This window comes from Syngnathus acus, chromosome 9 (genome assembly GCF_901709675.1).
Source record: "Syngnathus acus chromosome 9, fSynAcu1.2, whole genome shotgun sequence".
NCBI classification, from domain to species: Eukaryota; Metazoa; Chordata; class Actinopteri; order Syngnathiformes; family Syngnathidae; genus Syngnathus; species Syngnathus acus.
Genome location: NC_051094.1, coordinates 4,250,106 through 4,275,994, shown reverse-complemented (window position 1 = coordinate 4,275,994; position 25,889 = coordinate 4,250,106). Strand labels below are relative to the sequence as shown.

At 46.9% G+C, this 25,889-nt stretch overlaps 7 protein-coding genes across 12 annotated transcripts; 4 read left to right on the top strand and 3 right to left on the bottom strand.

Annotated features, from left to right (window-relative positions):
* The first annotated feature begins 80 nt into the window (after positions 1-80).
* Positions 81-2,270, top strand: LOC119127248 (gastrula zinc finger protein XlCGF8.2DB-like). Of its 2 annotated transcripts, none has more exons than XM_037259130.1 (3): positions 81-180; positions 257-350; positions 690-2,270. In XM_037259130.1, the coding sequence occupies exons 2-3, from the start codon at positions 269-271 to the stop codon at positions 1,697-1,699; spliced, it is 1,092 nt and encodes a 363-aa protein (XP_037115025.1). In that variant the 5' UTR covers positions 81-180; positions 257-268; the 3' UTR covers positions 1,700-2,270. The 2 variants fall into 2 exon arrangements, with proteins under 2 accessions (XP_037115025.1, XP_037115026.1); XM_037259131.1 differs by having other exon boundaries at positions 118-189; positions 265-350.
* Positions 2,271-2,388: 118 nt separating this feature from the next.
* spinb (spindlin b) lies at positions 2,389-7,007 on the top strand. 2 transcript variants are annotated; one of them, XM_037259175.1, is made up of 6 exons: positions 2,389-2,523; positions 3,322-3,538; positions 3,613-3,661; positions 3,728-3,978; positions 4,236-4,469; positions 4,591-7,007. In XM_037259175.1, exons 2-6 carry the CDS (start codon positions 3,487-3,489, stop codon positions 4,797-4,799), a joined length of 795 nt encoding a protein of 264 aa, XP_037115070.1. In that variant the 5' UTR covers positions 2,389-2,523; positions 3,322-3,486; the 3' UTR covers positions 4,800-7,007. The 2 variants fall into 2 exon arrangements, with proteins under 2 accessions (XP_037115070.1, XP_037115071.1); XM_037259176.1 differs by having other exon boundaries at positions 2,390-2,523; positions 4,600-7,007.
* Positions 7,008-7,264: 257 nt separating this feature from the next.
* Positions 7,265-14,360, bottom strand: LOC119127179 (phosphatidylinositol 3-kinase regulatory subunit alpha-like). The gene is made up of 17 exons (XM_037258993.1): positions 14,146-14,360; positions 12,855-13,297; positions 12,224-12,353; positions 12,058-12,150; positions 11,673-11,744; positions 11,471-11,587; positions 11,058-11,259; positions 10,754-10,836; positions 9,778-9,895; positions 9,596-9,694; positions 9,338-9,518; positions 9,135-9,260; positions 8,909-9,051; positions 8,533-8,709; positions 8,361-8,435; positions 8,089-8,259; positions 7,265-7,981 (listed from the first exon to the last, which is right to left on the bottom strand). Exons 2-17 carry the CDS (start codon positions 13,044-13,046, stop codon positions 7,792-7,794), a joined length of 2,169 nt encoding a protein of 722 aa, XP_037114888.1. The 5' UTR covers positions 13,047-13,297; positions 14,146-14,360; the 3' UTR covers positions 7,265-7,791.
* Positions 14,361-14,706: 346 nt separating this feature from the next.
* On the bottom strand, positions 14,707-16,192 carry zgc:101664 (uncharacterized protein LOC450064 homolog). 3 transcript variants are annotated; one of them, XM_037259198.1, is made up of 4 exons: positions 16,101-16,192; positions 15,470-15,687; positions 15,209-15,388; positions 14,707-15,039 (listed from the first exon to the last, which is right to left on the bottom strand). In XM_037259198.1, the coding sequence occupies exons 2-4, from the start codon at positions 15,659-15,661 to the stop codon at positions 14,836-14,838; spliced, it is 576 nt and encodes a 191-aa protein (XP_037115093.1). In that variant the 5' UTR covers positions 15,662-15,687; positions 16,101-16,192; the 3' UTR covers positions 14,707-14,835. The 3 variants fall into 3 exon arrangements, with proteins under 3 accessions (XP_037115093.1, XP_037115091.1, XP_037115092.1); XM_037259196.1 differs by having other exon boundaries at positions 15,209-15,687; XM_037259197.1 differs by having other exon boundaries at positions 15,209-15,687; positions 16,105-16,186.
* A 257-nt stretch (positions 16,193-16,449) lies between these two features.
* LOC119127265 (serine/threonine-protein phosphatase 2A catalytic subunit beta isoform) lies at positions 16,450-20,189 on the bottom strand. Its single transcript, XM_037259160.1, has 8 exons — positions 19,750-20,189; positions 18,600-18,638; positions 18,332-18,502; positions 17,817-17,990; positions 17,657-17,746; positions 17,420-17,581; positions 17,149-17,267; positions 16,450-17,061 (listed from the first exon to the last, which is right to left on the bottom strand). Exons 1-8 carry the CDS (start codon positions 19,849-19,851, stop codon positions 16,989-16,991), a joined length of 930 nt encoding a protein of 309 aa, XP_037115055.1. The 5' UTR covers positions 19,852-20,189; the 3' UTR covers positions 16,450-16,988.
* A 447-nt stretch (positions 20,190-20,636) lies between these two features.
* Positions 20,637-22,324, top strand: srp19 (signal recognition particle 19). Its single transcript, XM_037259215.1, has 5 exons — positions 20,637-20,848; positions 21,366-21,441; positions 21,535-21,606; positions 21,689-21,797; positions 21,945-22,324. The coding sequence occupies exons 1-5, from the start codon at positions 20,811-20,813 to the stop codon at positions 22,073-22,075; spliced, it is 426 nt and encodes a 141-aa protein (XP_037115110.1). The 5' UTR covers positions 20,637-20,810; the 3' UTR covers positions 22,076-22,324.
* Positions 22,325-22,842: 518 nt separating this feature from the next.
* Positions 22,843-25,460, top strand: rsph14 (radial spoke head 14 homolog). Of its 2 annotated transcripts, none has more exons than XM_037259139.1 (6): positions 22,843-23,181; positions 23,419-23,521; positions 24,007-24,125; positions 24,198-24,429; positions 24,517-24,653; positions 24,777-25,460. In XM_037259139.1, the coding sequence occupies exons 1-6, from the start codon at positions 23,007-23,009 to the stop codon at positions 24,989-24,991; spliced, it is 981 nt and encodes a 326-aa protein (XP_037115034.1). In that variant the 5' UTR covers positions 22,843-23,006; the 3' UTR covers positions 24,992-25,460. The 2 variants fall into 2 exon arrangements, with proteins under 2 accessions (XP_037115034.1, XP_037115032.1); XM_037259137.1 differs by having other exon boundaries at positions 22,847-23,181; positions 24,720-25,460.
* The last annotated feature ends 429 nt before the right edge of the window (positions 25,461-25,889 follow it).

Sequence of the window (25,889 nt, the reverse complement as noted above, 5' to 3'; positions counted from 1 at the left end):
GACTGAAGTGCAGAATCGCCTCACCACTGTAATAATCATTAATAATCATTATATTTAATAATTATTAGTAATTAGTAAAAAAGATGGCAGGCCTGCGCTCCCCTGGATGTTAACTTACCTCAAAGCTACCACCGAAGAAGAAGTCGGAGCGGCTTCAGACAACGCAAAAACGACGCGACTTTAAACCAGGTGAAATCGAGACTTTGAAAACATCAATGAAGTGGTTGCGGGAGCGACTAATAACACATTCTGACTATTCAACAGAATAATGGCGTCGTACGAGGAGAGCGAACTAGAACGTAAACAACACGAAGCTAATGGCAAGAATCACATCGCGATGCACATCCAAGGTCAGGTTACTCGTCTTCTACTTTTTGCATTTTCAATCAATAATAAAAAAAAATACACGATCCTGTGATTAGAGCAATATCAATAAATGCAAGTGGATACGCCTATTTGCAGTCCATCCATCTTTAAAAGACGATATTGTTTACACAAGCAATCTGTTCCAACAATTTGAAGAACACACATCCAAAGAGCCACAGTAATTTTAGCACATTTTTTGAAAATGAAATAAAACCTGCTCACCTTCTATTTCTCCGTAGCAAATGGCATGAGCAGCCAACGGCCAAAATGTGTCTGTCTCTTTGCTTGGGCCAATATATCTGAAAGTTTGCTGCTCTATCCAGGCGTCCAACAATTGATCGATCATCAGGATGGGAGATCGAGTTTGGACCAAGAGGGTTCACAGGTCCCGCACGTTAAACAGGAAGAGGAGGAGACTGACGTCAGCAAGTTGCCACTGACTGTCGTTTTTGTGAAGAGTGAAGACGACAAAGACGAACCGGCCGAGCGGTCACGGCTTCATCGTAGCAGTGCAAGTGGGGGACCCCCACCAGAAGACCTCTTAGCTCCACTTTCGGGCAGCGACGACACAGAAGAACCTTTGAGGAGCTGCTCAGACTGTCAAAATGACAACAAAGAGTGCTGTGAAAAGGAAACAACTCTGGGCAACTTGGAAACAGTTTGTGTTAAACGTTCCGCTAAGAAACAACACGCCAAGACGCACGCAGGAGAAAAACCTTTTAGTTGCCCATTTTGTGGTAAAACGTTTGCTCGAAAGGAGCATGTGCAGGCACACGTGAGAATACACACTGGAGAGAAACCCTTCAGCTGCTCGACCTGTGGTAAAGCATTCCCTCATAAGGAAACCATGATTGCACACCTGAGATCACACACGGGAGAAAATCCCTTTGGTTGTTCAATTTGCGGTAAAACGTATTCTCGTAAGACACACGTGGAATCGCACATGAGAACACACACGGGAGAAAAACCCTTCCCTTGCTCAGTTTGTGGTAAAATGTTCTCGCAAAAGCCAAACATGGTTAAACACATGAGAATACACACGGGAGAAAGGCCATTTGGTTGCTTATTTTGCGACAAAGCATTCCTTCATAAGTCGCACGTAGAGTCGCACATGAAAATCCACACGGGAGAAAAACCCTTTAGTTGTTCAGTTTGTGAGCAAACATTCTCCCAGAAGCAAAATCTGGTGTCACACATGAGAACGCACACAGGAGAAAAGCCTTATAGTTGCTCAGTTTGTGGGGAAAGCTACGCTCAGAGTAAGACTTTGACTGCACACATGATGCGGAGACACAACAAAGACAGGGAAATGTGCAGTAATCCCCCGCAATAGCGCCGCACAAACCAATTTGCCCGAGTTTCCTGAAAATAATCTTTTGTACAAATATAGATCGTTGTCCTGTTCGTCTTCATTCTTTAGTATTTTTGAGGCCTTATTGGATGCTTTGCCAAGTTGAGATTTAGTAAAGCTGCCACCTACACCAAAGGTATGTAAACGAATATTTGGAGCAATACTACATTGTCCTAAAGGTTAGACACACGTTTCCTCAATTTAGAAGTTTTATATTGATTTTTAAATGTTTTTTTAATTTGGAAAAAAAAAATCCGCGATGTAGTGAAGCCGCGACAAACGAAACGCGAAGTAGTGAGGGATCACTGTATTACGCGCCCATCCGGTCAACAAAATAGCTCAGTACTACTATTAGACAGGAAAAACTCGAGCTGCAGCGGCAGCACTGAACACTCAGTGAAGACTCATTATTTAGCAACATGAGAAAAGGCGGGACGACACTGGCGTCACTATTTTGGATATCTTTTTGCCCGCGGGATCTTTAAAATAAAAGTGTCCTAATACGGCAAGTGATTGGTTCATTGCAAGCATTTACAATAAAAGGCATTAAAGCGAATCGAGTCCCCCGTCAGTTATTTTCATAACTGAGTTATTCCACGTATGAGGCCATCGTAACATAAAACCCCGTACAGTAGTTCACGGTCATGCTTTAACTTTGAAAGGCAGAACTTTCTCACTTCCGCGGTGCTTCCGCTGTTAGCACCGCAAACTTGGTGAAGCGTTGAACAACGCTGGCGGAGAAAAAGCGGATCAATTGGTACGCGGAGGTCGACTGCGATTGTACCGCGACGCCGAACGTCGAGTCGGTAAGGAAACGGACACGTTGGCCGGCCGGCCGCGCGCTCCTTTGTGCGCGTTTGCGCCAAAACCAAAGCTCCTTTGGCACCGCAGTGTCAGCTCGCCACCTCCTCCTTTGTTCGTTACACACAATGCGCATTTTTGTCAAAAATGTTTGTGTACGCAAGTCACCCTCCATCACACATGCGCCGGACACACGTTAGCATCCTTAGCTTTCTAATATTCTCGTGGCCGCTGAAGGGAAGAACAAAAACATGTTCAGCCTCGGTTGTATGCTTACAAGTAGCACATTCCGAACCTCGGTGTGCTTGCGAGGGGGGGGGGGGGGGTGTCGTGACGTAATTTGTAGTCTAAAACGTCTTGTATGGCGCAGGGAATTGACGTTGCTGCTCATTTAGTAATTGTACACGAATGCGTCAAAGTATCAACGGTGGTGGATTGGCCCAAGTATATGTATATTGGGTCTTTTAAACATATATATATATACACACACACTGGTTTGAGTTTGGTCGTGGTTTAGGTGTGCTTTTATTCAGGTTTTCCATGCAAAGCGTGTTTTGGTTCAAGACCGAGTTTGGTTATTGTCTAGGCACGAAACACTCTTGAGCTGCAGCACTCATTGAAGGCTAAGTCTGGTTTAGTTTAAACTGGCCCAAGTGTTCCTGGCTAAGAATGTTTTTGAACTGGACTGAATCTGGTATTGATGCAGGCAGGATTTGGAACTCAACATATTTAGATGGTTTGAAAAAGGGGCAAAGTACAAAGAAATAAAATAGGCGGATGCAACTTCTTTTTTTTGTCTTCAGGTTGGACCGAAGCTGGAACTTGGTCTTTCCCTCCAGGAGTTCAGCTGCACCCCCCAGTGTGAATGCTTCAGGGGCCGCTCTAATTCCTGGTGTTGCTCCTCCCCCTCCTTCCCCCTCCCCATCCCTCCAGTGACCCCATCCCCCACCCCCCACCCAGGTGGATGAATGAAGACCCCCTTCAAGAGCCCAGACGCCCCGCGGCCCCGAGCGGACGGAGGTGAGTGTCCGCCATCCTGCCGCGAGTGTCTCCGAGTTCCCCACTGAGCAAACCGGGGTAACTTTGTACTGCAGGACATTCTGGTGTGTCGGTCAACATGATGAAGCGGAAGAATCCTCACAAGTAAGGCCAAAATAGAAATCACAAAGACGCCAAAGAGGTTCTGAAATGTCTCCTCTTCTCTGACAGGAAACATAAGAGCGACGTGGGGCCCAGCAGAACCTTGTCCCCAGTCAAGACCAACATTGTGGGCTGCAGGATCCAGCACATTTGGAAGGAAGGCAGTAAGTCGTCCCAGTGGAAGGGGACAGTTCTGGACCAGGTCCCCGTCAACCCGTCCCTCTACCTGATCAAGTACGACGGCTTCGACTGCATCTACGGCCTGGAACTGCACAGCGATCAGCGCGTCATCGGACTCCAGGTTCTGCCCGACCGAGTGGGTAAGGTGGTGCCGACCTGACCAACCAAGCAAAATGTCTGAGCTAGAAATTGCCATCAGCAGAGGTTCCGTGTCAAACGCCGTTTGACTTTTTTTGGACAGTCACCCTGGGCCTTTGTGTACAAGGAAGGCCAAGTAACCACAACGTCCAACTATTAATATGTATAATACTATCTATTAATATAGAGCGACTCCAAACTAAAAACAAAGTGACAGAGCGATGATTTAACTTGCGCGGCGGTCGCCGTTTACCTTCAGCGCCGGCTCGTGTGACGGACGCGCTGCTGGCCGACGCCATGATCGGCAAGGCGGTGGAGCACATGTTTGAGACGGAGGACGGGCCCAAGGAGGAGTGGCGGGGGATGGTGCTGGCCCGCGCGCCCATCATGACGTCTTGGTTCTTCATCACCTACGAGAAGGACCCCGTGCTCTACATGTACCAGCTGCTGGATGACTACAAAGAGGGAGATCTGCGCATCATGCCCGACGCCAGTGAGTCCGACCTGAAATTCATTCAAAATCATTGTCACTCCATCGCTAATAATGTCAAAATCACGGGGAGCAACCAAAATTGAAAGCTCCACATTGAAAATGGAATTTATTTTCCCCGTTGGTCCCGCAGGCGAAAGCGCGCCATCGGAGCGCGAGCCGGGCGAGGTGGTAGACAGTCTGGTGGGCAAGCAGGTGGAGTACGCCAAAGAGGACGGAGGCAAGCGTTCGGGGATGGTCATCCATCAGGTGGAGGCCAAGCCCTCGGTCTACTTCATCAAGTTTGACGATGACTTCCACATCTATGTCTATGACTTGGTCAAGACCACTTAAGGCCTGCCTGGCCCTTCAAAAGACCACCGCCGACACCCCTCTTAAGACACACGGACACGTTCGTTGTTCTTTTCAGAACATGCCAGTCACTGTAAGCCCGCCCCCTTGGATGATGCAACCCAGGTTGTCAGCAAAGCTTGACTGGACCTCTCTGGACTGTTACCGTTATCAGCTATGATTCAAGTTGGAGTCAAACTTAATGGGAAATCATCATTAGCAAGCTAACCGATGCCGTTGATGACATCACATTTAAGGCTCTCTCCGGACTTGAAGCACCATTAGCTAGCACTCAAATTGTTTTCCAAATTCATGGTAATTTGTTGGCTAGCTAATTGGGCACCATCTTATTTCAAATCCGTCTGCATCGGTAGCATCTTTAGCCTGTTTCGATAGCACCCAAGTTCCAGTTGATATTCATGGAAACGCATCGTTAGCAACATTGAATGATCTGAGGATCTGCGGACTGCTAGCTCCATTAGTATCGTTAGCTAGCACTCCTGTTGTTACCCATATTTATGATAATTTGTCGACAAGCTAATCGGACTCCACCAAGATCGCTTTTGGGATCCATCTTGCCCGTTAGCATCATTAGCTTGTGGGTCGATATCACTCAGTTAGAATTAAGCGAATTGGGCGCCATTGGTGACACACAAGTCCAACGCCTGCGCCTCACAGTTCGGAGGGTGCGGGTTCAGTTCCACCTCCGGCCCTCCCTGTGTTATAAAGAGCTCGCTGGACCACTAGCACCGTTAGCTTTCGCAACTCATGGTGACCCATCCATGGCGAGCTAACCGTAGATGGTTGACTGAACAATTTCTTGCTCAGCTGCTTGCACCGTTAGCTCACACAGCTTGCACTCCAGGTGTGGGGGCGAAATTCACGGAGCTTGTTTGCACGCTAATCAGATGGTGGACAAAACATTGAGCGACCTCGGAATGGTCGGCACAACTTTCTGCACTCGACTTGCTGACCTTGTAGCATTCCAGAACATTCCCAGCAACACAACAACGTCACCTGGCCTTGATTTGATGAGTGGCTCTTCAGTGTGGTGTTTTTGAACGTCATTCTGGAACTTCAGTTTTTTCGTTGTTGTGCTTTAATCGTTTAACTGTTGGACAAGATAAAATCTCTCCGTTTGCTGTTCTTGGATGTCATTCTAGAATGTTTGTTTTTGTGCTGTTACAATCATTTGACGTTCTGAGGTCAGACTGCAGAACAAGATACTGCCGTTGAGTTGGTGATTGGTCTTCTAGAATGTGCTCGAGCTTGATGTTCTGAGCATGCTTTGGGTTGTCATTTTTGAATGTTTGACATTCTAGACATTCCAAGCACTGAAGAACAAGGTGAAAAGTAGATTGTCAAATGGTCTTCTCAAACATACTTTAGTTTAATTTTGGGAAATCATTCCTAGATGTTCCTCATGATGACTGGTCTTCTCTAATGTGGGTTTGATATTCTCACCAAGTTCTTGGGTGTCATCCTAGAATGTTCCTTTTGGTTGTAGGACTTTCTAGAACAACATTCTCTGATGTCTGAAAAGCAAGATGTGGTCTGATGTGGATCTGGTGATGTCTTCTAGAATGAGTGATGTCATATTGCTGCTTTTTGTACAAACACAAATCAATTCTTTTGCTGCTGGACATTCTGAAACGTCGTTAGCTCCGTCTGAAGGATGTGTTCTGGTGTTGATCAGGCTTTGAGAATATGCACTTGGTTCTTGGACCTCATGTTGTTTGAGAACATTTTTGTGCTTCTTATGCTGTAACAATCCAATCCTGCTATCGCATCAGCAAACTGGGAAAACTTCATTTCATCCTTGAACATTTCTTTGATTTCTTGTTGTGCTTTAACAATCCTTTTGGACCTTCTCGAACTTGCGAGGAAAATGCGAGGAGCAAGCTAATGTTTTCAACTGGAGTAGATGTTTAGTCTTGTTGCAGAGAATTGACTCAATTGCGTAACCATGAAACAACTGCAGGGGTTGCTGGAACACGTGTGTCAAGGGTGCATGTGCCATGCGTGTCACATGATTTACGTACGTTGTATAAGTTGTTGCATGTTTGTATCTTTTGTGCCTTTTTATTTTATTCAATTGTTGGGGACTAAAAGTGGTAAGTTTGTTTTGGGCGTACTGTCCCTTTAAAAGTGTGCCAACGTCGTTCGTGTTCAAGCGAGATGAAAATTATTAAAACAATTCTCTTTTTCAAACCGTAAGAGTCTTCATTGCCACCAGGTGATTGCAAGCACAACAGGAAGTGGACAACACATTTAAAAAAAATAAAATAAAAAAAGCAAATGTTTTTGGTACTATCAGGGTTTGAAAAAAATGAAGAGTGGGTGACAATTTGTAAAAAAGGTTCATGACTAGGTCAACCAGTAAGTGGATGACAAAATAAAATGGATTTTAAAATGGAATTTAAAAAAATAAGGAGGATGAAAAGCAAAAAGAGAATGAGGCCCCAGCATTGACAAAGTGAAGAACAAAATGATCTTTATTGATCCCGAGGGCAGAAAAAGTTGTGCACTTTGAAGTGTTTTGTTTTGCAAAATACTGAAGTTATCTTGAAATGTTTCACACTTCCTGGTAGGAATGGAAAACTGAAGCGACACAAGCACCTGAGTCCTGGCGAAAAGTCTTTGGAATGATACAGTCCACATGTCACAGTGCAGCTTTGCCATTTCAGTACCTTCTATATCGAAAGTCGGCCGTGGGTGTGATTTCACAACTTCTGCCACAAGGAGGCAGCAGAGTTGGGAATGATTCACTCCATTCCCAAAATCACAAATCAGAATTCTGATAAGTAGACCCAAGATAGATCCAAAAAAGCTCATGCAAAAAAGAAAAAGGGGGTGGGTGATTAGGAAATGAGTGCTTTCAAACGAAAGTTTTAGGTCATAAAAAAACTAGAGGGAACGAGCGACTGAACCCTGCCACTGCGCTTTGACTTTGGAGAGAGGGGGTGGCTAACCTGGAACAAAGTCAGATGGCTTGTCAGCGCCTCTGCTGGCTGTAGACGGGAAATGCGAGCGTGACGTTGAGCGAGTCGTTGTGCTGCACCAGCGACGTGTGCTGGTAGTGCAGCACCAGCTCCTTCAGAGACGCGTACAGGTTGTACGGTTCGGCAAAGCCGAAGCCCGTACTCGTCTTGTTGATTACGCAGTGCTTCACTTCACCCTCCACCCTGGAAGCATGCAAACACACATCAGTCTTGTTAAATTAGACCTCCGCATACACTCATCACATAAAGGAGAATAGATAAACACACAGACGATATTTTGTAACGCATACATGACAGAGCAGGCGTAGCATCCTGGCTTGCTGCTGTCTCGGACCAGGAAGGTTCCGTCCTTCTTGCCCCGTAGCAGCGACTCGGCTTGGCCGCGGTTGATGTTGCCCAAACGCCAGAGACGCTCATCGTGGTGAGGAAGGTCCTCCTCATCCTCCACCGTGCTGTACTCGCTAGGGACCGCCAACCACCACCGCAGACGGTTAGCGAGCAATTCAAATCGGAGCGGTGCGGATTCCTGATGTGATTTCATGTTGCGCGTGCGCAGACTTACTCCACTGTGGTCTCGTTCTTGAGTCCCAGCCACTCGTTTAGTTTCCTCTGCCGGACCCCCTTCTGTGTCAACCACCTGCATACATGTATAATAAAACACACATGCGGGTTAGCTTGAGCATCCATTGCATAGCATAGCAGCAGCATCCTCGGTTTTGGTGTCGGTGGCCTACATGAGGTACAGGTCTCTGGTCTTGCGCAGCTGGATGAGGTCCGGCTTGATGCTGTTCATCTTCTTGTCGATCTCGCGGTAGTCGGCGGCCTGCTTCTTGAGGTCCACCTCCAGGTGGCGCTTGCTGTCCACGATCTCACTGATGCGGGAGCGTAACTTGTCGTAGTTCTCCATGATTCTGACGGGACGGCAGCAAGAGACAGTGAAGAGCAGGTGGACACCACAGAACAGTTTCAAACCTACGTGCACGTTTTGAATAAATGAGCGGACACAAAGCATCGGACGCATGCAGCCGCTAGCTTTGATCTGGGTCGCTCTTCCAACGGGTACCATCCCTCAGGAGCTCCGCTGTGGGGGTTGACCTGGCAACAGTTTACCTCTGGATTTCTTTGTCGTTGCCCTCGCGGCGGAACTTGTCAATGTACTCCTTGCTGAAGCGATCCTGGGTCTGACATTGCTCCTCGAAGATCTTGATGGTCTCGTTGAAAGCCTCGATGGCGGTGCGCTTCATCTGAATCTCCTGCGAACGGCATGGCAGCGTCACGATCCAGACCGCCGGCAAACAGGAAGTCCCATTGGCGCACATGTTTGCGTTGTGAGCACCTGAGAAGTTCTGGTGTACTCCTCGTACAGTCTGTCGTACTCGCGGTTCTTCTCCTGGTACTGTAGGTGGTATTCGTGGAGCTTTTTGCCCACCGCCTCAATGCTGTCCTCCTTCACAACCTGGTCCTGAAAGAAGACACAAGAAGGGCGTACGTCAAGACTTGTGACCGACTTGTGCCTTTGCGCACGTGTGACAAATGTACCTGCTGGTGCTTGGAGACCGGGTAGAGCAACTTGACGTCCAGCTTGGGGTTGTATTGTGCCAGGGACTCGTGCCGGTAGTGATTGATGAGCTCCACCACCGAGCTGAACGTCAGTGGGTCCGAGAAGCCGTACTTGCCCTCGCGGTGGAAGATCTTGATCAGCTTGTTGTTGCCTCCCTTCCTGCACGCACACACACGCAGGCCTCCAGTCAGACGACTGCTCATCACCTCAGTGGCAATGGTGATGACGTCGCTCACCTGAGCGTGAGCGTGTAATCTCCGTGCATCTTGGTGGAGGCGTCACGCACAAGGAAGGTGCCGTCGGCTGTGTCTCGCAGCTTCTCGTTCACTTCCTCCCTGAAAAGGGAGGCGGCGGAATGACGGTGGAATGGCGGCAAGACTTTTTGGAGCATGTGTACGTGCGCGTGGATATGCCTTACCTGGATATGTCGCCCCAGTACCACTCGGCATCATGTAGCGCCATGCTGTTGTTGAAGGTGCACGCCGTGGCGGACGCTGAGGCCGGGGTGGAGGGTTTGGCAGGTTTGGGAGGTAGAGCTGAAACAAAGAAAGGAGACGCCACTAGACTTCCAGTTCGTTGTTGAGATACAAAGTGGTGAGATTGTGCGTGCAAACTGGTGTGAGTAAATGACGGCCAAGGTGTTTTGTGGCAGTGAGCCAAAGCAATTTATCCAAGGCAGCGTTTTGTCTTGATCACAAAACACCAATAGGTGAGGAACGCTGCATATCAACAACCACATATTAAGAATTTCTAAACCAAGAAAGGGGAAAATCCTGCTCTGATCTTTGCTCCCGGTGGACCAGGTAGCCTCCTACCTGGACTGTTCATGTTGATGTAACATAGTATCAAGTTCCGCCCCCCGCAAGCCTCCCGGTGCTCCATGCGTGTGCGCCTTCAGCAAACTTGCACCGCCACCGCCGTCGGTGCCGCTTCTGGCGGCGACCGTCCGCACGCTTTGGTCACGCGTTCCCGTCTGCCACTTCCAGTCGGCGCGACCGAGGCGGCCGAAAGGAGAGAGGCTTGGAGATGTGTGACGTCACCGCTCGGGCTCCACCAATCGCCGGGCAGCGGTCATATCGCCACGGCAACATCAGTCCCCCTTCCCTAACCTCCCATCGCTGCTGCCTCCCGGTGAAGCGATGATGTAACCGTTGTAGAAGCAGCCAATTATAAGCTTGGCATTACACGGCGCCACTCTAGCTTCCTGCTGACTGATGGGTGGATTGAGAAGTGAAATCAGACTGTTAGACTGCCAGACTGACACCTGTCAATCACATGACTGACATGACAACGCATCTATGATCCCAAGGGCTCTGAGTGACGCTTTCAGCTGAGAAATAAGTTCATAAGTACGTACATTGGAGTGTTTGCAAGTTAGCGTGTTAGCATGTTACCTGGAGCAGCCTGGTTCACGTTGAGCTCGCTGGTGATCAGAACTTCAAGAACCTGGATCAGAGGGTCTGAACCTGACTCACACCTGATAGGACAATAAGAAAAGACAAATGTCATTATTTTGTCAAAATAAAACCAGCCGAAAAAAATATACCATTTATAGTTAGATGCAATAATTTTAGAAAATCTTAAACGTCGCACGCACAAACACTTGAACCCCCAAACAATGAACTGAAAGCCAGAACTCATTCAGAGCAAAAGTCAAAACTGGCATGTGTGTGTGCGTGCGTGTGTGTGTAGACTAACCCTGCAGCGGTCTGTCTGAAAAGTAGCGGACCAAAAATCTCAGCGAGGCCTCGGACGCTAAGCTGATTGCGGGCAGCGTGCACGCAGAGTCTCGCCAGGTGTCGCACCACGCTGAGCAAGGTCAGGCCGTATTGGGCGGGGCATGTGGGAGAACTGGCCACGCCCAGCAGCACCCGGGCGCACTCCTCGGGGTCTCGGACTTCTGCGGGTGGAAAACACCAGCAGGGTGAGCGTACGGGCTGACACATGACAAGAACCACATCATCAAAAAAGCCAAATCTAAAAGTCCCAAAGTTACAAAAATAAATAAACAAACTAGCTATACAAGTGAAGGACCATTTACCAAAACAAAAAAGTCTACACCTTATAAAGCTCAGCAACGGAAAAAGTCAAAAAGGAAGTAAAGTTCAGACCTTGCACGGCGTGGATCATGTCAGCCTGCAGCGAAGACGGCACAACGGGCCCAGGAAGCTCCTGCAGGAAGCGGACCACGCCTTCGCACAGGGATGACACCTCCATTTGCTCCAAGTCTGACAAATAAAAAAGCCCCAAGGTTACCAAAGGGAAGCCCGGCGGCGTGCAAGCTCCCGACTGGCGCTCGCACGACGTTCTCACCGGCTTCGGCCAATTGCCTCGTGTCCAAACTTCCGGCGCTGACACCGCGGTATACGCCAGGATTGTCCACGCCTGCACACGAGAACACACTCTCGTTTGTTTTAACATTCACTCCTCTCTTCCGGTCCAATGACTTCACATTTCACCACTTAATTTTCATTCGTTTGATTATGCTTGGTAGAATGCAGTTATGTTTACTTGTTTACTTAAAAAACATTTGATGAGGTCAGTTTACAAGCGGTTCAAATCTCATTGTATCGTATTATTTATGAATAATGTAATAATAATTGTAGCTATTATTGTTTCAAGTGTGAATTTATTTTAATAGCAAAATAATTCATTGCGATCGCATGTTTCCCACCATCATGGAGTGTTCCTTGCGTACCTTTACTCTCGACGGCCTCCATCAGTCTGCCGAGGAGGGGCGGGGTCGTATCGGGCGGTCCAAAGTGTTCTGGAAGATCAGGCAGTGTGACGCCTGCGAGCGGACACCCAAACATGAGTCAGTGCGGACGGATGGCATCGCCGCCAACCCTCGTTCACTCACGCACCCTCGGACTCTGAGTCTGTTCTCATTGACGCGGCCGACGGTGGCCTGGGTGGTCGGGGCTTGGGCGTGGGGGGTGACATCCTTTTCCTGCCCACAAATTCCACGTAGGTGCCCGGGAAATCACCCTTTACCTGCGTTCGAAATCAATGATTAATATCGATAAATTGAATTAAAACGGAACATTTGAAGTATAGGCATATAGTTCTTTTGTCTCGTCAAAGGGTATTGGGGGAATAAATGACGGCGTTCCTGTTTCGCCAATTTTGCGAACCGGGCCTGGTGATACGTCATCTGCATATATGTTCTGGTTATTGTGGTTACCACGGCAACAGCATTGTTGCGGCGACCTGGGAGGCGCGCACCTGTCTGGGGGTGCAAGTGACCACAAGGGGTCACTGCGCCTCAGAGCGCCTCAACAGCTGAGCCAGTTTATCCTGATTGGGAGCACGCACACACCAGGGTTCATAAGCAGCAAACGGCACAATCCTCTTGTCCAGTGAGCAGCAGCAGCAAACAACAATCCTTCGATCAGCGAGCAACACAGCAGTAGCAACGAACCGCACTGAGCTCCACGGAGAAAGGAAAAAACTCATGGGAAGAGGAGACCAAAGGGACTACCGGTGAGCTCGCACCTGTGTGGTTTCGTTGAAGCCGGGCAGCCATCCGATCTCTGAGGGTCGCTCCTCAGCGCCGGCACCGCAGCCGAGCGCCAACAGCGCCCCCTTGCTGACCAGCAGCATGTCGCCCACGTGCAGGTCAATGTCCTCCTCGCGCTCTTTCTTGTAGTCGTACAGTGCACGGTACTGAAAGCCCTCCGACGCCATGTTGGCAGCGGGTGGCTATGGCTTGGCGAATGGAGAAAAATTTGGTGTGTAGTCCCTGACTGCAAATATAAAAATAGTTTTTGCCTGAGTTTAGCGCGGAGAACGACGTGGGAGAAAATATGGCGTCTCCCCCGTCTCCATGTCCGCTAGTGTCGCGTCATCCGTTAAGAGCCAGATGGCGAGCTATGCCTCCGTTCATGAACAGGAGTCTCAACTGAGGTGGAGGAGACATCGGGCGACAGCAGCTACACCTGTGACAAGAAAGGAAATCAGTAAATGGCAGAGCTGTAATGTGGGCTTGGACACGGCCCATGTTTATAGGCTGATGCCAATGTTCGATATTTGATCAACTAAAATTTGCATTGTCTTGTATTAAAGCATTTTGGAAGACGAACACGCAATGTCATAATTTATAACGGTTCAGTTTGCAGCATCCTCAAAACAGATACAAATGCATCATGTAATGTCACAATTTATTTTAATTTGGAATACAGGGTTGTAAATCACCAGATGACATTTTCAGCATAGTTCTCTCCCTACTGCAACACACTTGACTTGGCTGACAAACTGATCATTTGAATCAAGTGTGTTGAAGTAGGAATGCACCTAAAATAGGCTGTATAGGACCACATTTAGGACCAATAAAATTTGCTGATTTCTTATACCTGTTATGCTTGCCGTTCCGATTCTCTGTACTATATTTGACGATTTCGATTTTTGGCTAAAAAGGTGTAATGTACAATCAAGAAAAAGAACGTATAAGGAATCAAAAATCATTTAAAATGCTGTAAAATGTTGATTTCACTACAGATTTACTTGTAATCATGCCACTTGTTATCATTATCGCTATTCTGGTCGTAGTGTGACGTCACTTGTCAGCTGACCTACTTTGACGTGCACTTAATCGAACAAATGATTTACTTTTTCTGACTGCTACACGTCAAGCACTTCAGCGAGTGTGAGTTCAATTAAGATTTTGTAAGAAAACGACGCAAAAGTGCAACAAGGGACGAGAACGAACACTAAATGGGGAAACAGGAAACTACAATGCGTGCCTCTGTTAGCTTAGCCTGTTAGCTACTACCACTGTTCTCCTCACCTTTTAGTGCGCCAGCGAACGAGGAGCAGAACACAAATTCGACTTCATGACACGACGACGAACGTTGAACACATCAGAAAGTGATCCAAACGATGGAAAATAATCAGCAACTCTGTTTATTTGCACTTAAAAATTGCTCGCTCGTGGTCGTCCCCACTAAATTTGGTAGACAGCTAGTAGACTAGTCAAGTAAGAGCAAGTACGAACCACATCCGGCTGGGACTATCACAATGCAACTACGATCTAACGTAAACGAAATGTGTGAAAACGTTCCGCAACTTTATACGCGTACATGCATTCAACAAACATATTACACAGGCAATTTTCAAAATCAGCCATTATGAAATACGCCAACATCTATTCTTTATCAACAATTTGTTGCGTATTCGTTCCATTTTTAACGACGAATGTGCCTTGCGTGACGTCACACCAGCTGTGGGAGGCTGGGCTCCGACGTCACTTCCGCTAACCCTGTTTTCTCCAGTCAAGTTTTAGGCTGCGTAGCAACAAAGGAACGAACGCGTGGTCATGTCATGAGACAATGCTGCAAGACTCCTTTTCTAGAACAAAATGTACTTTTGAATAAACCTTTATTTACACATACACAAGTGAAAAATATTACCAAAAAATGAATTCATGTGAATACTTCTGAAAATGTCCGAGTGAGCCACCGTGGCGATGAACGGCTCGCTACAAGCTAAAGATTTCTCCGAGCTTGTGCACACACAGCCTGATGCTGCCCGACAGCTGCAGATGCTCCTTCAGGAAGTGGCCCACCTGTTCCGAGTAGGCCACGTCGCAGAACACCCAGATCTCAGCCCGCTCACGCTGGATGTTGGCGTTGCACGTGGGCAAGCCGGCATGCCGGGCGGCACTACTCAGAGCCCGCCACACCTGCGGGAGGGAGTGAGACGTAAGATTTGTAAAAATCCACGTGAATACATGGAAAACATGTTTGGTATCGGTTGAAATTAAAATAATCCCTCGTGAGGGGGGAGTATGACTTTGTTTTTCTAGAATCCCTCTGACACGCTGATGTCACACTTGGCTGCCATGATTGTACCTGTTCGATGTCTCGTGTGGCTCCGCAGTTGTGCCGACTGATGACCCACTTGGACCTCTGACGCGGGTGGAGCGCATGCACGGACACGGTGCATCGGAAGCGCTTCGAGAGCGAAGGCGACACCTGATGCACGTCTTTAGAAGCCAACACACTCCAGGACCGTTTGACTGCCGCTGCAGCGATGGACACACTCTTGTCAGCAGACGGCAAGTTTGCGGTTCCGCAGACTCCTTCGTTTAAAGCCTCTTGGCGACACTTTACATTGATGACGGGGGCACGTTTGGCCGGTCTGATGGGCAGGGGGCATTGTGCTGACGAGTGCAAGAACCACGGGGTGAAGGCAGAAGGAGGACGGCAGGGAAAAGGTTCCAGGAGCTTTTCTGTGGTTGCAATTAAATCTCTCAGCCCATCAGAGCCTTTGAGACGATGGTGAAGAATCACAACCTGCATCATCTCGCCTCATCTTCATCACGTTCATGCTGAAACATCAAAATGTTTAAATGTAAAGCTTGCAGGGACAGGCCGTTCATTTGGTACATGGGACTTTAGTAAGGAGTTTATTAACCACTTATTACCACCATTATAACGTGCCAATTATAGAAACTGTCAGTACACAATGTAACAAATGATGCATCACAAATATCGTATAGAACCGCTTAGAAAAAAGAGTGAAATACATTCGATTTTTATTTACAATGATGATAGGGCTATGTAGCTCAATTTAAAAGACCCAGTTATTGTAGCTGTGGATGGTAGCCGATTAAAGTTTACAAGCTTCAGTACGCGAACGGCAGAAGCTAACCACCGTAGCTAACAGTTAAATACGGGCAGACATTTAACCGGATTAACCGAATGATTTAGAAATGTAAACAATTAAAATTCAAGTACATACATACGTTCACATCGGCCATCGTGAAATTGACTGTTGCTAGCTCGCAAACATCTCGGATCCTCTCGCGATACTTCAATCAAATCAAATGATATTTCTAGTCTTAAAGATTGCTTGTTATTCATGTTACCTTGGCATTTTAAGTTTTAGTTGAATGAATAAATATATTTTGGAATGAATGTCAGCTTCACGCTTGGGGAGGTGTAGGGTCTGCAATTCTGCAATACGTACACCTGATTTATATGATCAGGATCGTTTTAGATTTCTACAAAGCTTGCTGATCATTTAAATTAGGAGTTGCAGCAGTGAGATAAATGTCAATTTGGTGAACAGAGACGCAGAGACTGATGGGTTAGGTCAACAGGACATTTTATTATTTGATAGCTTTGTGGTCTTGAATGACAGTAATATAGTTGCTGACTTGATGAGCAGCGCTGTATCTAAAACTCACAGCTGGACTACTTAAAGCAAATGGTACTTTTCTTTTAGGCATCCTCTTCTTGTTCCAAACAGAAAAAAAGCACAAACGTGGCAACATGTGATGAGATGTGATCAGATGGGCAGGGATTTAAAAACCAAATAAATTAAAACAAATTGCAGGGGAAAGGATCAGAATATGGCACATTTGGTCCACCTTGGAAGTTTTATTATGTCTTAAAAACATTTCAGAAACAGAAAAGAAAGAAGTAATATCTTATTTGCACGTGTAGCACAGCGTTAACGACAGCAGAGTGGAAACACATTTGTAGTGGGTGGGGGGTTTGAGAACAGGGCGAGGGGGCGCTAACTTTAACTCGGGAACAGGATTCAGCCAATCGCTTTTTTTCTCCTCGGTACAGTAATGAGGGTGTGAAGAGGAACTGGGCGACCAACGGGGACGGCGCCGAACATTCACAGGAAGTAGTCGGGAGTGCGTCTGGTCACGTGGGGCTCGCCACGGCGAGGGGCCGGGTCAAACTGAAGGCTGAGAAGGAAGCGACGAAGATGCGTTACTGACTGATCAAAAGGGTTGATTGACTGCCAGACCAGCGGCGTCACGTGACGGACTTACAAAGAGTACTTGAGGGTGTCGTCCAGTTCCATGATGGCCGCCTGGTTCCCGCAGCGGTAGCAGTAGTTTGGCGCGCTGAAGATGGTCACCACGTTCTTGTCGTGACCCCAGTTGTAGCCCTGCACGCACAACACAAACTTAGCACGCAACATAGGCCACACTTGGTTGTCTAGCAACAGAGGCACTTGAGCGCTCCGTCGCCATGGAAACTGCACTTCAAGTGAACACGCAGGCACGAAAATAGAGGTTTCATGCGAGGTGGGAGGGTTACCTCCATGACCAGCTGATGGGCGCGTGACACCAGCGTCAGGCCGTTAGCGTGGTTGAAGGTTTCCGAGATGTCCTGGCCGAAGGTGTAGCCTGCACCTCTGGGTGAGATGCCCCAGCCGCCGCGGTCGTCGGGGTCCGACCACAGCAGGTCACACATGGGGCCCTGCGAACGAGGGCGAATCCATTACAAACACCAATTCGTTTCTGACATTCACACCGATTTGGACAGCAAGCCCACCTCATGAGGAACCTCCTGCAGGCGGTCCAGAGCTCGTATGTGGTCCAGGGTGTCTATGGAGGGCGACAAGCCTCCATGGAGACAGAAGATCTAGAGGGGGGGGGAACAACCATGAAGTCCCTTGAGATGCAGGAGATGGAAGGCCGATGGCCACGCCCACCTGTCCGTCGACCAGCGCGGTGAGCGGCAGGTAGTCAAACAGGTCTGTGAAGTACTTCCACACATTGGCGTTGCCGTACTTCCTCAGGCACTCATCATAGAAGCCGTACACTTGCGTGATCTGCCGGGACTCGTGGTTCCCTCGCAGGATGGTGATCCGCTCCTGGAAACGCACCTGAGCGCACCACATACACACCCTACTTAGACTCGAGCGCACAATTACGCAAGCGGTATTAACCTTTTCACAAATCACCAGGCAAAGACCAAACTAAACAATGTTAAATATTTTGCCACCTTCAATGTAACCTATAACCTTTACAACTCTGTTTTTCTTTAAAGGGAAGCGGAAATCAATGCTTGCACAAGTGTGTGCGCACACACTCCAGAGGATGTGGGTGTGCTCAGAGTTACGCAATCACATTCAGGTGCATGTTAAATGGGACACACGGCACACATCCCATCATTGAAATTGCTTCTGTACAAGTCAATCTATGAGGGAAAAGTCTGGTGACGGACCTTTAGCGTCACAAGCAGTGTGACCGTCTCCACCGAGTAGTAGCCTCTGTCCACGTAGTCGCCCATGAATAGGTAGTTGGTGTCAGGGGACTTGCCGCCGATCTTAAAGAGTTCCATCAGGTCGTGGAACTGGCCGTGCACGTCGCCGCACACAGTCACCGGGCATCGCACCTGAAGGCGGCACACACGCCGGTCAAGTTCACATTTCGTGCCAGCATGTATACTGCTTGGCTACAAAGGTAAACCTAACGCATCCCAGAAGTCTCACCTCCTGGACGTTGGACTCCTTGGTCAAGATCTCCTTGGCCTGAAGAAGAAGAAAAAAAAAAAAGTCAAATCACGAGGCACGTTGTACGAAAAAAAGAGAAGTGTGTGCTGTAAAGTAATAAATAGACGGGCCGCCATGTGAGTGGTCATGCGATCTCCAAACCGCACACAAATGCTGTGCAACTGTTCTGTTGGAACTTTTCTATGACCTTTCTTGTAATTTCACAAATTGTTATCTGTTAAATGTTATTTGCTGTGAAAAGTACCACGATTGCGTCGAGAACAGCCTTTTTTCCTGGGGGGTGAAAGACTTCTGAATGTACAGTAGACACACACACACACACACACACACAAACATGTATGTATGCATGTGTGTGTGTGTGTGTATATATATATATATATATATATATATATATATATATATATATATACACACATAAAGAATAAGGCACGGTAGCTGTGGTTCACAGGAATAACGTGAGCACCTGAAAATAAACGAATGTAACGAGGATGTAATAATTCAGCAACACTTGTCGCACCGTTGACATTATACACGACACTTCACATTTAAACGAATGTAGTCTGACGATGGTTTGTACCATCTTAACGTTCATTTTGTGAATCTATAGAAGCCGTAGTAACGTTTCTTAATGAGCCTTGTCAGCTTCATGCAATAAAACTGATGATCGATAAAGGCAGGGCGCGGTACGCAGCACCAAAATGTACTCACAGAGACCCACGGTGTTTGTAATGGTTACATTTTAGACCAGACACACACGCACACAACAGATTTAAAACCCATATAAAACATTTGCTTTGTCAGGACTTGTAAGCGTAATGCGACGAGCAGTAAACCCGGCTCCGTCTACATAGTGGGGAGAAGGGAAATGATGCCAATTTGAGAGCCTTTGATGTCCCGAGATTACAATTAACCAGAGAGCCGACAGTTAACATTCATTTTTAAAGCCAAAAGTCTGTGAACATGTTCGACTACGATTAGGAGTCGAAAACTGATCGGAGCACTGCGAAAATTAGCCGCGAGTATCCGAGGCACTCCAGAAATTAGACAGAGCCAATTCCGCAATGTAGGCCAAACGCGAGGCTGGCGGAATGTTAAACTGAAACTGACGGAATGCTCCGGCCAATCTTACCTTCTCACAGAGTGTCCTCACTTGGTTTTCCGAAAGCTGCTTGCACTCGTTTAGCTGTTCGATCCATTGGTCTAACTCCTTTGTAAAAGATTTGTCTTCCATGACAGCCGCAGTAGCTCCGCTAAACTAGCCGCGTTAGCTACCTTGAAAAAAAGAGGCCTGTTTCGACGCTAGCTGCGTTAGCGTTTAGCTCACCGTATTGTTAACCTGACCGAGTCCCGCCAAACCCGTCACAAATTCAACGATTCCACCGACAGCTAACGAGCCGTTCGGTCAAAACTGATCATGATAAACTACCGAGGATGAATTACAGACGAACTGAGATGGATTTAATCGGCCGGGGGGAGTGAAGAGGTCAGAAAGTCCCCGTTGCGGCAGACCGAAGCGGCAGAAGACAGCGGCTAGCCGATGTGCTAAAAAGGCTAGCTACAATAACATCCGGGCTTTTCAGCAGCAGCCGCTGAAGGCGTACAAGCGACATCGCGTGGAGGGACGGTGAATTGCATGGCCTCGCGTCTTTTTTTTGGTTTGCGATTGGCCCTTGCAGTTTTTTATGACGTCAATTATGACGTGTCCGAGTGATTGAAAGCGATGCAAAAAAAAAAGATTGAAAGCAATACTTCAGTGAAAGTGCAAATATCTTAATAGAAAATGCATTCGGTCGAATTTATAGTCACCTTAATTAGAGTTATTTGCTCATATTGAATGAATTGAACTAAAGTATTAGTATTAAAATTACGGTAAAGATTTCTCCAAACAAGCATTAATCAACCAGCTGATTTAACTGGGTATGTACATCCGACTGCAAAGACATAATTTTGCGGAGCAAAATTAAAAATAAATAAATTTTAAAAAGTGCATAAAAAGAATGACTTGCTCCCACCGGAACTGGATGGGCGGTGCTTAAAGCGAAGCACACGCTCGTTACAGTCGGTGAAAAGACTGTGCGTAAAGAAAGACGTTTTCCAGTGTGTCTTTCACGACAACCATAAAATTTTATTGAAGCTTTATGCATGTAGAAGATATCCAGGACTGCGAAGGGGGCAACACGATTCCCAAACATGGCACATTTAACGGAAAACCCCGCAGACAAGGAACGGTGCGTTGTTGCTTCAGCAAGCGAAGCTAAAGCTAATTGTGTTAGACTCGACAGAACTTTAACGCTTTAAAATGATTATATCAAAATTGCACGCGTGTCGCTGAATTAATTTCACTAACGTTCCTATAGAGTCAGTCAATCAGCTGTCACGCGAGATTGTAAAGGTCGAATTGAATTAGCGTTGCAGTGAAATTTGTACCTACTTATTTCCCGTACACAGTCTAGCATGACGTGGTCAAGAAGCCCCCTATAAAAATATTATTATGAGCTACTCTACGAATCCAAGCGACATGGAAAACGCAGTGAAGTAAACTATAAATTGTTTTACATTAATTCTATCCGAGCAAGCGTGATAAAGTTATCCGTTACATAGAATAACCTAGCTGGAGATTTGTGCTGGATGTCTTGGATGTTGACAAAAATGGCTTCCCACCACTAATATTTACTCCACACTTGTGTCATTTTTGTTCTATTTAGTGTTTAACGGGTTGGAATGCATTTTGTGTATTTTTCCCAGGTTCATCTGCGTTTATCCCATCTACATCAATAGTAAAAAAACTCTGGCTGAAGGACGACGAATCCCTGCTGTGAAGGTGACCGACTTACCATTCATACAATGAAAATGAGCTAACATCTCAAAAGTGTCCTAGTTCATTGTATGTAGCAAAATCGACATTTGCATGCAGGCAGTGGAGAACCCTTCGTGTGCAGAGATCCGTGATGTCCTGACAGCCGCCGGCGTGAATGTCCTGGTCGAGGTGATAACTTGGCTGGACCTCCTTCTTGTGTTCTTTGAACAGGAAGTGATGGTTGTTAATTCTTTTGTCGTTTGGTGTCCAGAACAAAATGCATCCCAGAGAGTGGAACCGCGACGTACAATTTAAAGGGCGAGTCAGAGTTCAGCTGAAGCAAGCGGACGGCAGCTTGTGTCAGAATAAGTTCTCCTCACGTAAGTGGGCCATACGAGTAGTGTGTATCAACATGGATATGAGCGGCACTAATCGCAACCAAAATCAGGTCTAGAATCAGAATCCTGAAGCTAGCATGGACATTACGGCTCACAAAGACACATGTTCGATGTTTGTGGTTGTTCCAGGCAAGGATGTAATGTTGTACGTCTCCGAGATGATCCCCAAGCTGAAGAGTCGCACGCAGAAGGGCGGCGGAGGCGAGAGCAGCTCACAGCAGAGTGATGGTGGGAAAAAGACCAAGAAGAAGAAGAAGTGAAGCCTCTTCACCTTTTTATTCTTTAGGTCTATTTTGAGTGTCGAAAGCAGATGATGCTCTCATTTTTTTGTTTTTTTGGAAACTTTTGCGTGGCCTGCAAAAGCATTCCATCCTGCCTCAGAACTTTGGTTTAGTTTAAAAGAGAAGACGCGAGACTGTCTTCAGATTTTTGATGAGAGGAAAAGATGAATGTTTATGTGGCTCAGTTTTAAAATGACGAAATTACAAAGTCTTCACAAACTGCCTGAATGCATTGCTTGCAACATGTGTACATCACTTGCACAAATCATTGCAACTTTAAGGGCTATTCCCACTTTGGAACCATTTTGTCTGGACCATGGAAACTATTCAAAACCAGAATATCCAAACCCTCATCCAGAACCCCATTTAAAACAGATGAGTTAAACCAGGCCCAGATTCAAAACCAGAAGTCAGAGAAACAACTAAAAATTAAATTAACTCGGAATCATGCCTCAACATACGATTGCTTAAACATACGAATTTTTTAACATACGATGTGAAATTTGATCAAATATTTGACTCAACATCCGAAGTCCCATCATATGACGTCATCATAGTTAGCCCGCTAGACGGCGGCACGTCGGGATGACGTCAGTTAGCGTCCCACGAAGGCTAACGCAAAAGGTGGTGGTGAAAAAAGGAAGATTATTTCCTTACAATTAAAAAAAACATGAGTGCATGTGAGTGATTTCGCGAAACATGGCCGTAAAAACGCGACTACCCCAATACAGTAAAAATGCTTTCATTTCATTTAAGAACGTGGATTGTGTCGGTTCGGAAGTAGAACGTCTTTGTGGAATGTTTACACTCGTTCCTAGGGCAACCGTGACAACAATTCACTCGAACGCCAACAGTGACGTCACCGATCCGGCGCAAAACAACCCGTTGAACGATTCCATCTCTGGATCAAATGACGGGTGTTCACATAGACCCGAGCCGGGCTCCGGTCGCCTTTGGGCGGTTGGCCATCCCGGAGCTGTTCGCCCAGCTGGAGGAGCCCGACGCCACCAGGAGGCTGCAGGCCCTCGCGTCCCTCTGTGACCTCACCCACGACCCGGAGCGACTTTACCAAGTGGTCAGTGAAGGTAAATCAAATGTGCCATCTCGAGCGTGGTTGCGTCCGCTAGGTTGGATGTGGAAGATGTGCCCGTAAACTTAACCACAATGGATTTAGGCATTCGCCGAATCACACACCAATATTTTGGGTAATAATAAAGGCACAAAACGCCTTTTAATTTGGTGATTCTTTATTCCTCATATGCTTAGAATATCCTAACCAATAGCTATACTGTTTAAAACAGTGTTACTGTCTGTGCTAACAGGTTTTCTGGATCAGTTGGAGGTTCTATTGAAGGACGAAGATCCAGCAGTCAGGACCAGAACCTGCGAGCTGCTGCATCTTACCACCAGCCACAACATCGCGAGGTAAACATTAAGTTAAATATCTGAAAAGAAAAAAACATTTGGAATTTATCTGTTTTTGCATAAGAGATTGAATGTTAAATACAAGTTCGACAGATTTGATTGCTTATGCCGATGCTTGACTGATTGACAGACTTATTCCATCCATTTTCAACATCTTGGCAACAGATGACGATGTAAAAGTTTTAGTTAAGGATGCGTTTTAGATATGCCCGCTGCTCAAGTTAAAAAAAGAGAGGAATTTAAAGTTCGGCAATGCATATTCAGCCCTTTACTGAATTAGCAATGTCTAAAAGATGCCGCGAGATGGCAGCAAAGCAGGACTTTGTGTAAAGGAAGCGCCTCCACTCGCTTCACTTTGGTAATTAAAATAATTTCTTTACTATTTCTATTATTACGTTTCTATATATTGCAATGCTTTTTTTTTCCTTGACAGAAGCGCTAATGTTAGCATGCTAATAAGCTAGCTAATATGCGTTCCTCCTCAGACAAGCCCTTCTGTCCTCGCCTCTTCTGGCCCGTCTGTCTCAGCTGCTGGATGACCCGTGCCCACTCTGCAGGACACGTGCCCACCGCGTAATAAATAGCCTGGCGCTGCTGCCTGCAGGTAGGCAGGGGCACCTTGATGACATCACAGAGTCACAGACAACGTTATTTGACGCCGACGCTTTTTTGGCAGGCGCTAAAGATTTGCAGGCTCTGGTTCCCAAGTTGATGCTGAAGCTGCAGGAGGAGCAGGAGGAAAAGCAGGAGGAGGTGCAAGCCCTGCTGCTGTCCACGCTCAGCTGCTGCTCTCGGCTGGACGCCGGCCCAGCCCTGTCACACCGCGGCGTCACGCTCATCGGCAAAAAGCTGTCGCATGCCTGTTCCAACATCCGGAGGGAGGCGGCTGCAGCCATGATGGCGCTCAGGTTGGGACCCCTGCATCTCTTTCTTTGAAATGCCTCATGGGAGTTGGAGTGAGAACCATGTTTCTGTATGTGTGCGCGCTGATGCAGTGTTCCAGTGGAGGGCAAACGTCAGGTGTGCGAGGCGGCAGTTCTTCCCGTCCTGGCAGACCTTCTACGGGACCAGGATGTGAATGTGCAGGCCAACGCCGCTGGTGCCATCATGAACACGGTGGTCATCACCACAGGTGATGTCATGCACAACCATGTGACCCCCTTCCAGCCAATCAACAGCCTCTTGCTTTGTCCCGTAGGTAAGCATCAATGTTTGGAACTAGATGTCCTCCCAGTCCTGCTGCAACTTCTCTCAGAGCGCAAACAGGACGTAGAAGAGGAACAAAGGAGGAAGGCGCTGGTCCTTTACTCCCTAAGAGCTCTCACCTCATTGGCTGAGGCTCCAGAGGGGCGTCGCCGCCTGCTACTGCAGCTTCCCCTGCTGGTGGGGAGGAGCGAGCTCCCTGAGGAGGATCCCGACATTCGTCGTGCTGCTCGGACCGCAATCAACGTTGTCACTTGGACGCCCTGATCAAGTCTGGCTAACCACTTTCCAAAAGGAAACACCAATCACATTTTGATCATTGCTATTGCTAACATAGCTTATGCCACTAAGCTGATTTTAGCGGTTGCTTAAGTGTCCTTCATATTGCCATGGAAACAGTTCATCATGAGTCATGAAACAACAATGTCACATGATCATACATGCCGTTGCTTATGCTAAAATGCCAAGATAGTGTTAGCTTATTTATAGCATCGTGACCTTCCTCATGTTGCTATGGAAACAATATTTATCACAAAGATCATATGAGGTCAACTTGTGAACTTAAACCAAGTCACTACGAACACGCACATACACATATTTTAGCTCAGGTGTAGCGAACCCTGGTCTTACGAGAGTCATCCTCTCGCAGGACCACGGTTCCCGACTCCATCTGCTTTAGGTGAATCACCACATATGGACAATTTTCTTTTCATCCAATAAAAGTATTTCTTTGCCATCTTTTGTTGATGATGCCATGTAGCACTTTGAGATTCCTCCGAATGTAAAGTGCGTTATTATTATTATTGTATATAAATAAAAGGAGTCCTTTGATTGGCTGTGATGATAGCTCCAAGGACTGTCCGAGTCTGAATAGACTTTGAATGGCTGACCTGTTGACCTCGATGGACGCCCATTAAGGTCAGTGCACTCATTCAATTATATCTGTAGTTCCTTATTTCAGTCTGGAAGACAAAAATGAGACGAGATTAAAGATTTAGCATGGAAATGTTATTGATTAAAAAAGCCACCAAATATTATATCATTTACGCTGTGTTATTCATACCAATGTTTTGTAAAATAAATTAACGTGTGTGTATTTCATCATGTTTTAAAGGCACTCTTACGCACCTCGACACCCCCCAGGCTGCGGCTAATGGACTGCTCC

Bases quoted from the DNA above. Each gene is read 5' to 3' on its own strand.
- LOC119127248 (XM_037259130.1), top strand. From the start codon at position 269: ATGGCGTCGTACGAGGAGAGCGAACTAGAACGTAAACAACACGAAGCT. The intron at 351-689 runs GTCAGGTTACTC...TGCTCTATCCAG, and splicing joins CATCGCGATGCACATCCAAG to GCGTCCAACAATTGATCGAT.
- spinb (XM_037259175.1), top strand. From the start codon at position 3,487: ATGAAGACCCCCTTCAAGAGCCCAGACGCCCCGCGGCCCCGAGCGGAC. The intron at 3,539-3,612 runs GTGAGTGTCCGC...TTTGTACTGCAG, and splicing joins GCGGCCCCGAGCGGACGGAG to GACATTCTGGTGTGTCGGTC. The intron at 4,470-4,590 runs GTGAGTCCGACC...TTTTCCCCGTTG, and splicing joins GCGCATCATGCCCGACGCCA to GTCCCGCAGGCGAAAGCGCG.
- LOC119127179 (XM_037258993.1), bottom strand. From the start codon at position 13,046: ATGGCGTCGGAGGGCTTTCAGTACCGTGCACTGTACGACTACAAGAAA. The intron at 12,354-12,854 runs GTGCGAGCTCAC...TTTCGAACGCAG, and splicing joins GCTTCAACGAAACCACACAG to GTAAAGGGTGATTTCCCGGG. The intron at 10,837-11,057 runs GTTAGTCTACAC...TTGTCCTATCAG, and splicing joins TTCAGACAGACCGCTGCAGG to GTGTGAGTCAGGTTCAGACC.
- zgc:101664 (XM_037259196.1), bottom strand. From the start codon at position 15,661: ATGATGCAGGTTGTGATTCTTCACCATCGTCTCAAAGGCTCTGATGGG. The intron at 15,040-15,208 runs GTACAATCATGG...TCCCTCCCGCAG, and splicing joins CCACACGAGACATCGAACAG to GTGTGGCGGGCTCTGAGTAG.
- LOC119127265 (XM_037259160.1), bottom strand. From the start codon at position 19,851: ATGGAAGACAAATCTTTTACAAAGGAGTTAGACCAATGGATCGAACAG. The intron at 18,503-18,599 runs GTGAGACTTCTG...TGCCGCCTTCAG, and splicing joins AGGAGTCCAACGTCCAGGAG to GTGCGATGCCCGGTGACTGT. The intron at 17,062-17,148 runs GTAAGTCCGTCA...CTTCCTTCTCAG, and splicing joins GACACCCTCAAGTACTCTTT to CCTTCAGTTTGACCCGGCCC.
- srp19 (XM_037259215.1), top strand. From the start codon at position 20,811: ATGGCACATTTAACGGAAAACCCCGCAGACAAGGAACG. The intron at 20,849-21,365 runs GTGCGTTGTTGC...TATTTTTCCCAG, and splicing joins AACCCCGCAGACAAGGAACG to GTTCATCTGCGTTTATCCCA. The intron at 21,442-21,534 runs GTGACCGACTTA...ATTTGCATGCAG, and splicing joins GACGAATCCCTGCTGTGAAG to GCAGTGGAGAACCCTTCGTG.
- rsph14 (XM_037259137.1), top strand. From the start codon at position 23,007: ATGACGGGTGTTCACATAGACCCGAGCCGGGCTCCGGTCGCCTTTGGG. The intron at 23,182-23,418 runs GTAAATCAAATG...CTGTGCTAACAG, and splicing joins TTACCAAGTGGTCAGTGAAG to GTTTTCTGGATCAGTTGGAG. The intron at 23,522-24,006 runs GTAAACATTAAG...GTTCCTCCTCAG, and splicing joins ACCAGCCACAACATCGCGAG to ACAAGCCCTTCTGTCCTCGC.